The 9770-nt window shown below is 33.4% G+C and overlaps 1 protein-coding gene across 1 annotated transcript; it reads left to right on the top strand.

The window, feature by feature from the left end:
• The first annotated feature begins 6507 nt into the window (after window positions 1-6507).
• Window positions 6508-9247, top strand: LOC127859645 (uncharacterized). Its single transcript, XM_052397151.1, has 4 exons — window positions 6508-6732; window positions 8016-8108; window positions 8389-8538; window positions 9240-9247. Exons 1-4 carry the CDS (start codon window positions 6582-6584, stop codon window positions 9245-9247), a joined length of 402 nt encoding a protein of 133 aa, XP_052253111.1. The 5' UTR covers window positions 6508-6581.
• The last annotated feature ends 523 nt before the right edge of the window (window positions 9248-9770 follow it).

The raw sequence follows: 9770 nt of genomic DNA, 5'->3' as shown, positions 1-9770 counted from the left end.
GGTAGATGTGTCGGTTTAATTTATCAGCCAAATCTATCAATGATTGAATAAAATGCACAAACATTATTGTTGCACTTTGTTATGCCATATTTTCATAATATACTATATACTATTATAATATAATATTACGATCATTAACATCTTAAACAGATGAATATGCTCTGGCGTATCGTACCATCTGCGAAATGTAAATAACATAGGAAGGACATTTAGGGATGTTACCATCAAGGAAAGGAAAATTCACAATTTTAAAGTTATAGACGTCCCGTTTGTCGTATAAACTTGTTTTGGTCATATTTTTATTAAAAGTAAGATGTAAGTCTTAATATGCAGCATCTGTATCGAATTGACACGATTTATTCAAGTCTAGTTCTTTTGGTAGTTTTTTTGTGAAATATATTGTTCAAAGTATGGGTTATCTAAGTTCAGTATGTAATCAACGTATAAACTTGTTAGGTAAAAACGTTGATTCAAATCTAGTTATTTACTTTTGAATTATTCTATCATAAAATCCCTTTCATACAAATATAAAAATAGATCAGCTAAAAGCGGCGAACAATTAGTTCCCATTGGAAAACCGATAATTTGTTTAAATAGTATACCATTAAATATAACAAACAAGTTATCCAGAAGAAAAGTAAGTGCTGCACAAAAGTCAAGACAAGTCTAGATGATGTATTTATCCAGCCCTTAAAGAATAATACCGTGCAATAAATAGCGGTAAGGCTGTATGGGTACTGTATGGATTGTGTAAAGATTGTTAGGCAATCACACAATCTCATAGCATTTTGCCTACAATAATTGCTCTCCTGAGAACGTGTCTGGATTGTTATAATCCATATATAGTACATTCAATAGCGAGAACCAACTGGATTTTAAATGTACGATTCACTACTTAGTTCCAGCCATGTAAAGTTCAATTTACCAAGACCAAAAATATAATGTATTTTTATATGAAATGAATATATGATTGTTGTTACATATGTATGCTTAATCATTGAATGGTATAAATGGTGTTTTTGTTGATCGTAGTTTGTGTTATTTTGATTTGTATTGTAAGTACAATGAGTTACGTACGTGCAAAGACATGAAACCAAACCTACCGTATGGTTATTTAATAAGTGCACATAATTTAGTCAATTGAACACATGAACTATGCATTTCGTTTGCGTTCAGCTATGCATTCTCTCTACATGCATGCCAAATATGTGTGTGCCTGGTTATCTTGTTTATTCTCTTTTCGGATCAATATTAATTATACTTTAACCAGACTATACAAGGTAATCATAAAGTCGGTTTAAAGTTTATTGATAGTGGGTGAGATATCATTCAATATAGGGGAATCATGCTTCATTGTGCATAAGTTACAATCGTCTTTATTAATAGTGTCTGAAAAACTTATCAACTTAACTTATATGCAAAGTGATATGTGATGCATATGTTTTAGCGAATTACACTCGTGCTAAATCAAACAAATTATAATTATACTACTAGTGTTAAAATAATTATCAAAATAATAAGAAGAAAAATTTTAAGACGAAGAAGACGAAAAAACAGAAAGGTGTTTGTGTAAGTAAAGTAAAATTGCTACCATATTGGGTCGATCTGACTCGCTGTGTATCAAAATCGTTACCGGCCATTACTTGTGTACGTGCTACCAAACATAAAGACCGGCACTATAAATAGTGGCTTTGTCACATCACCTCGTATGATCTCTGAACTAAGATGTCTCACTTGAAAGACTATACAGTGCTTTTCAGTTAGAAGATGAAAATATGAAACGGAATAAAATTTAAAAAAAGAGATAAAGCATACTTGTAAAATCAAATCAAGAGACAAATTAATCCAGCTATACACTCAAAATGGAAGCAATAAGTATTCTGTGTATTCACATGTAACAGTTAGCCCGCAAATAATAACATCCTTGCCCATGTAAGAAGCTATATGATGCAGATCGAATAAAATGCTTTTATCGTTTATTGTTTGAATTAATTACTTTCCATTCCCGATTTCACTTTTATTTTTAGCGCTGTATTATTTGGAAAGTTGACATTACTTTCATTTAATAAAAATACTACACACTCATCGTAAGACGGCAGTGGTAACAGGGAGGTAGCCAATGGGATGAGTTTGTAATGAATTCGAATTTATACTGGCGTTCTGAAAATGGCATGGCTATAACATTAGTCGTATGTGTAACTTATGTCATCATCATCAAATCAATATTCTGAAATAATTTGTTTCGTAATTTTCAAATTAACGTTACCATATCAAATCTTGGCGGATTTCTACGGTGGAACAGATGTGTCATGTGCATGCTTTTTGCTTATTACATTCCATGAGTTAGTTATCTCGTATCCACGATTTAGTGGTGGCGACAAAGGAAATTCGTAGGAATGATCTAGTGCCTGACTGCCAATCCTAGTATCGCGGGTTCGACATCTGACCTACAACATTAATTGAGGGATTGGTCATAAAATCCTTTCTACAGCAATTTTCTGTATATTCCTGATTTAAGTATGGCAGTTGTCACTTACTGAGTGGGTGCTATTAACACTGGTAAAACCAGCTTTCCCAGGAAAATTGTGAGTTGGTGAACTGAGTGTCGTGATTAGACTGAAATGCTGTTAAAATGGCGAATAATCAAAACTAACAAACAAACTGAGTCGTGGTAGAAATTATTTAAATGGACATCTTAGCAATCGACATTAAAAGTAGCACACAAACATAACATTTTGAAATGAAGCATCACATAGTTTGGGAAGTCGAAAGCTGCACACGCCCCCTACGTGTAAATTCGTATGTACGAAAAATAGCAATGCTCAATTGTGATTGAAAATATAAGATAATTTCATGGACATACTAATAGATTAGTCACATGATATATTTTGGTGCGAAAAACGCTTCAAAAATAGATTGTATAATACAAATAAAACGTTTTGATGCTACTACTGACTTGGAATAAATCTTAGAAGAACGATAAATTTAAAACGTGTTCGATGATTTGTTTCTGTGAATTTCATTTTTGATTGATTGGTGAAAAACATATCGAAACTTAAAACACATCGTGCTATAAGGAAGTAACAAGAAAACAATATATATCACACGCTTTTGTCATTTGAAAGGAACATATTTCTTTAACTTATTTTCCTCAATAAAGTTAAATCCACTTGTGGTTTAAGACGTTTCTTTTTTTTAATCAATGTTGTCTCTCAATTGTACTGTTATTTGGTTAATTCTAACCTGCCCACATCGAGGAATTTTATATGAAATATTTACAAGGGTTGATTAAACCATATATAAATTAAATTGATTTAAAATAATGCAACTGCATTTACTTAATTGCTGAAAACTACAAACACATTACCCTCACCACCACTCACCACGACCACCATCATTCCCACCATCACCACCACAACCACCACCACCACTATAACCACCACAACCGCCACCACCACCACCACTACCACAACTACCATCATCACCACTACCAGCACCAGCAACACAACCACCACCACCGCCACAACCACCACCACAACCACCATCATCACCATCACCACCACCATCATTATCACCACCACCAACACCACACACGTTCGTGTCAGAATGTCTGCGATAAGTTCTCTTTAATACACCCTTTCATATATATCAGTGTGCGTGGGGGCTAAAGCTATCTCCAAGGGAATGGAGCTGAAACTGACAGTGCAGCGGAATGTTATACCGAAGGGAGACGTCACAAGTGAGTTCACCATAATCTTTGTTTTCTATGTAATATAGATATAATTATCAACGTCATCGTAAGTATAATCGTCGATTACAACAACGTAATCATTAGCATGGTCATCACCAATATAATGACCACCATTATCATCACCACCATCGTCTGCAACGTTATCACAAGCATAATACATTCTATAATTTTATCAATAATACTCATCATAATCATCATCTGTCCTCGTCGTTAGTAGTGCCATGAATATGATTTTGATCAGGTATATATCAGATATATATTTGTTTTCTAGTGCAAAATTTTATTCACTCCGTAAGATATTACATACAAACATAGAATAGTGTGTACATGCATACATGTGCTTCAGCAGGTCTGCCCATATATGCATTCATGAAGACGCAAAGCGACTTGTAAATAATCTCTAAAATACACTCAAAATGACGAAATCTTATATCCTTAGATTGACCATATGTGAATAACGATTGCATGTTTCCCGGTGGGGTTTTCCATTTAATAGTGACAACCACATTGCAATAAGACATATCATATGATAAAGATGCAACATACATGGATAAAGTTCCTTAAGATTTATTACAATCAATCAATAGTATTGAAAAATGCATTATTCTTTTGGTCTTGTCGACGCCCCTCAAATACCTTACACTACTATAATACCGAAAATATTTGTTTATAATACTACCAGATGCTAATAAAAAACATTTAACTGGTAACATGCAGGGGCTCGCAAAAAACAGTGACGTCACTGTCATAGAGCGCCGCACTTAAACAGATTCGGTCATTCTCCAAAACGAGGCTGACGTTGATGACGTAATCGAGGAAGACAACATTCTCCGATTCCTTTTAGGATATACCCGATTGTCTTGTATTTGTATTTTTCCATGACAAAGACATTCTAAACAAGAATAAGTTATGCATTTTAATACAAAGGAATAATCACATCATAAAAAATAGAATAAATTAAGCATAATTGACATTATCCTACAATGTAACAAGTTGCTATATGCTAAAATATGATAATTTGAGCATTTGTGATTGTAAAAAATTGGTGGCATATCAACTACAGAAACTTTGTTTAATATATGATAATTTATGGCTAACAATGTCTCTATCAACATTTAAGTTCGTAAATCTCAAATTTCATTTGTTGTTATCTTTGAAAAAAATAGTTCCTTTGTTAGTAATTCAAATTATTTTCTCTGTGATTTATTGAGATGTTATGTTTCTTTCCAATAAAGCTGTACGTATGTGTTAGTATAAACCTTAATGCGTGTATACAATAGCGCATCGTCTTGCAAGTTTTGATATTTGTTGGTGTGTTTTATCATTGGCGAAAATGAAACAGTTTAAATGTTTCCGAATCGACTCGTTTATTGTGTATATCTAAGGGCATTTTGATTTGCTACACACGCGTGTAAAAACTGCATATATAAACGGAAACTATATAAACAGTATAAGAAGGGTCACAAGTCTAGTTATAAAATCGTTAACAACACTGTATAAAGAGAACATTAAGTACGAAAGTTAATACTAAGTAAAATATCAATTCAACTTAACGTTCGTTGATCACCCGTTGTTTCTCAAGAACTTGATACATGAAATAAAAGGATTATTAACTCTTGCAGCATATCATACGTATGCATAGTACGTATGCATATTTACAATGAAATTAGTCATTTAAGGTTTTACTTATCACGTGCCCTTTGTGCGAAAACATGTGACTTTCAAGTTTAAACTTTATTGTTTTCGGTCAAAAAATAGGAAATTAATTAATTAAACACGAAGACTCGGAAGTTTTATTTCGTTTGACTTTGCGAAACCGATTGTGTATAACCAACAGCTGTTTACAAAGAACATGCTCATTTGCGAAGGGGCTCGCACAGGACAGATATGAATGGTTTTTAAGTTGATTTCTACAAGTGTCTCTGAAATGTGCTCATATATGCAGCTTTATTTTAGCTTTTTGATAATAGCTTAAATATACTACTGCAGAGCATTTAACGAGTACTTAAATATACTAATGCAGGATAATTGCGAATCTTTATTTATTACTATGAACACTCTTTAAAATATAAGGAGTTTTGGTTTTAATGTATGACAAATATTTTACTCGAGTAAATTTCAACAATATTACCGTTATAATAATAATATTATGCAGATATTGTAAAGCTTTACTTCATTTAGGAGCTAGTATGTATATGCTAAATTATTTCGAAAGATAGGAGATTCATATAAAAAATATTAGTTTTTATAAACGGTTTTGCAAAAAGTATGGCTTAACACACCTAGAAAACAATTCGATGTCTTTCTCTAACTCGTAAATATGACTTAGGATACAATATTTCGGATTTGTAGGAATGTCGGGTTGTAGTTGTAGATATAGTTGTTATTTAATTCTATTGGTGAACGTTCTGTTTTATTTTTGTTAGCTGCGGTAATACCTTCAAAAGATTGTTTTAGTTAGGTAAAATTCAATATGAATTGTTGTACTTAAGCTGACAAATTACATTCACAAATGAAGAACATAAATTTGCATGTTTTGGCAAGTTAATAACGTTGTACAAAATTGGCCGCCATTTAAACAAAACGAGTGTAGTGAAATTCGTGCACAGCTTCAAAGATTTCCAAAGTTTCATTTTTACATAAAAAAGTAAATTATACCCAACGAATATAACATACTGCGGAAACTCATGTATTATTATCCTTGTTTGATTGACAAGGAAGTAAATCGTTCTTTAAACGGAAGAGAATAACGAGGTCATATATAGTCAAGTGATATTAAACACTCTCCCATGTGTTAAAATTGTCGTATATCACCGGATTATCGAATAAAATGTTACACATGTTTTCAAGGCCCCGCTGGAGTGAAATCGCAGACTTGGCGCTGTTATTGTTGCTGTACTTTGTTGCGGAGGCGAGAGTGCAAACAAGGAGTATCACTTCCGTTGAACCGCAGGTTGAGTCCCAGGATGATGACGTCATAGGTAAATCAACATTTTACTCATTTTTAATGGTAAAAACCTACATTTGCTCATTTAATATACCGCGATATTTTTTAATTTCATCAAATATGTTTGAAAATAGACATGTTCTTGATCACATATGTATTTCATCGTACATGTATATGCCACGAAGCTTACATGCACTAGTACCGTTATCCCGCAAATGCACTTGTATCTTTACTTTACTCTCAGAAATAATAACAAAATGGCGATACAATGTCATTATTTTGTAAATACTTTTTAGCTTTAATAAAACTGTGAAGCCCCATTACTGCTCAAAATCTACGAAATGTTCGTGCAATATGTCATAAAATAAAGTTAAACAATTAAAAAGCATTGTTCCGTATAGCAATTTCCAAACTTTCAAAGCCATATTTGGTCTAGTAACATAGATGTTTGTAGATATAAATGCAGGTTTTTATTTTTTTTTGTGACACAATTAATTCCATTTTAATTTCCCGCGCTTATATCTATTCATACGATACATGAACTCTATCATGGTACCATTTTAGTGTTTTTGTGTCGTATGAATAGATATATTTGCGGGAAAACAAAATGGAATTAATTGTGTCACAAAAAAAAAAACCTTGCATTTTATATCTACAAACAACTATGTTACCAGACCACACCTGACGTTGAAATTTCGGCATTTGCTATAAGGAACACTGATGTTTATATTTTTTACTTTATTTGACGAAATATTGTACGAAATGTTAGTTAATTTTTTGTATTTATGGGGCTTTAAATGCAATTAAAATGATATATCTATACAAAAGAATTTTCAAAACACATATATAGGCGCACTAAGGTAAAAGGCAAATATTGTGTTAGCACGTGGATTTAGGTAAAATCAATCATGAAACGATGGCAAAAAATAATACATGTATATTTAACTTACACTCGTTACCCGAAAAACATTGCTACGAGTAATGCTATTACACGCATGCCGTAAAAACAGTAAAACAACGATGGACATGACCATGCTAAAACAAAACATTGACAAGCAAATGAAAAAGAAGAGCAAAGTAATTGTACAAAGGTATATTGACAGTTCAGCCAACACAACACCAAACAGCTTGTGTGTAGCTTCGTTCTTCGCAAACATACCTTTATAGTAGTTAAAATACAAGTAAAATATGTTAGACATTGTTTAAAATGAGGAACATGTCTATGTGCATGAGCATTTGAAATGTATGATTGTACATTTGCCTTTGAACATTGTATTAAACACTCAAAAAATGGATATCATCCTTCTTTACATTAAGGTTTTTACCATGATTATGACACTTTCGACTTCGCCATCGAAGACGATGACGTAACTGGCGATGATGACGTCACTGGCGATGATGACATCACAGGTATGGATGACGGAAAAATGATATGCCACGGGGGAATGTGTAAAATATGCCACCTTTACCGGAAAATAAAAGGTAGAATAGCAATATAAGCTGTGCAAAACCATTAATACAATCGCAGTGATCGATTGACACCAAGTAGCAAACAATCCAGATTTTCATACATGTTTTTGGCGTATAATATCTTATGACATCTTTTGGTATTTACACTATAAACAAGATGTTCGTTTAAAGATGATACACAAACGCTTATATACACACAATACAATTATTTACATTTCAGCCTGTGTGGTTGCAAAGGCAACCAGGAGAGGGATGGGACTCGGGTTGGTTGTCAACCACCACAAACTCCTGAAGGAGAGACTGAGAAATGGTAAGTGTAAACATCACTTGTTATACATGGATATATTAAATAATAATATTATTACACGCTGTACTTATCGCACATGCTACCCACAGGTGGAAGTAACGTACCCAGGATATTTTTTTAGGAGCCCAATATATTCAAATAAATATAAAAAATCATGCTTAATGAGAAAACAAATCGACAAAGAGCCTTGAAAAAAAATCCACACCCTCTGATTTTGGAATCATAACAAGGTCATTAACTAGAATTTATCATAGACCTGTCGTTGCGAGCTGGACTCTTGAATACATACACGCAAACGGATATTAAAAGACTTGAGGTGGCATACTGGTTTTGCGTTAAACGCATACAGTCATTGAAACTGTCTACCAGCACTGACTTCTCATTCTCAGTGCTAGATATTGACTCGCTCGAAACATGTGTTGACGCAAGAAAACATTTTTTGGACAGTTATGCAGTCTTCCTTGTAGATACTTGGTCAAGCATGTGTTCCTTAATAGACTGACGCGATTTCTTAACAATGATAACCAATGCCAAGGATTTATCCCAGATCTATTTAGGTTACTTCATAAGTACAATCTAAATAGAAATTTAAATATATACTTGAGACGTGAGACCGTTGTTTCAAAAAGTGGAAGACACGTGAAAAATACCTATATAGAGAAGGCTGGTATTCGGAAATATGCACTCAAAGACCTGGCCTGTCCGCGATAATACCGAAGGACGGTAACCAATCTGTGCTTCAAGCAAGCGTTGAACCCTTACAGGGATCTGAACAGCATAATATTTTGTCATAAAGTCATAGCTTCTCAAAAAATTCAACATTTTCCCTGATGTATACATGAAGTCAAATTCTGTGTCAAACTGTCAAAAGTCTAGGACATCAAAAAAATATCATATACTAAGGGACGGCCACATCACCCGAGCACACATCCGAAGTCTGTTTTGAGATATCTTGTGTGATTCAAAAGTCATACACGTTTGAGACGGTAAATTTAGGTAAATTTATGTCAAACATTTGTAGCTCGTAATTCTTTACGGGGTCAAGATATCCGAAAACTAACAACTGATTCGTGCTAAGCGTTGAACCCTTACATGGATCTGCTTAGCGTAATAGTTTGTGTCAAGGTCATGGCTTTAACAAAAATTCAACATTTTCTCTAAAGGAAAAATGGGTTAAACCGTCAAAGTTCAAGGACATCAACCAAATATCATTATGTAAGTGACAGCTGCTTCACTGAGCACAAATCTGAAGTCCATTTTGAGATATCTTGTAAGAATCAAAAGTTAAACACGTT

The sequence above is a fragment of the Dreissena polymorpha genome, chromosome 15, assembly GCF_020536995.1.
Source record: "Dreissena polymorpha isolate Duluth1 chromosome 15, UMN_Dpol_1.0, whole genome shotgun sequence".
In the NCBI taxonomy this organism is placed as follows: domain Eukaryota; kingdom Metazoa; phylum Mollusca; class Bivalvia; order Myida; family Dreissenidae; genus Dreissena; species Dreissena polymorpha.
Note: the sequence above shows the minus strand (reverse complement) of the source record. Positions and strands in the feature narration are given on the sequence as shown.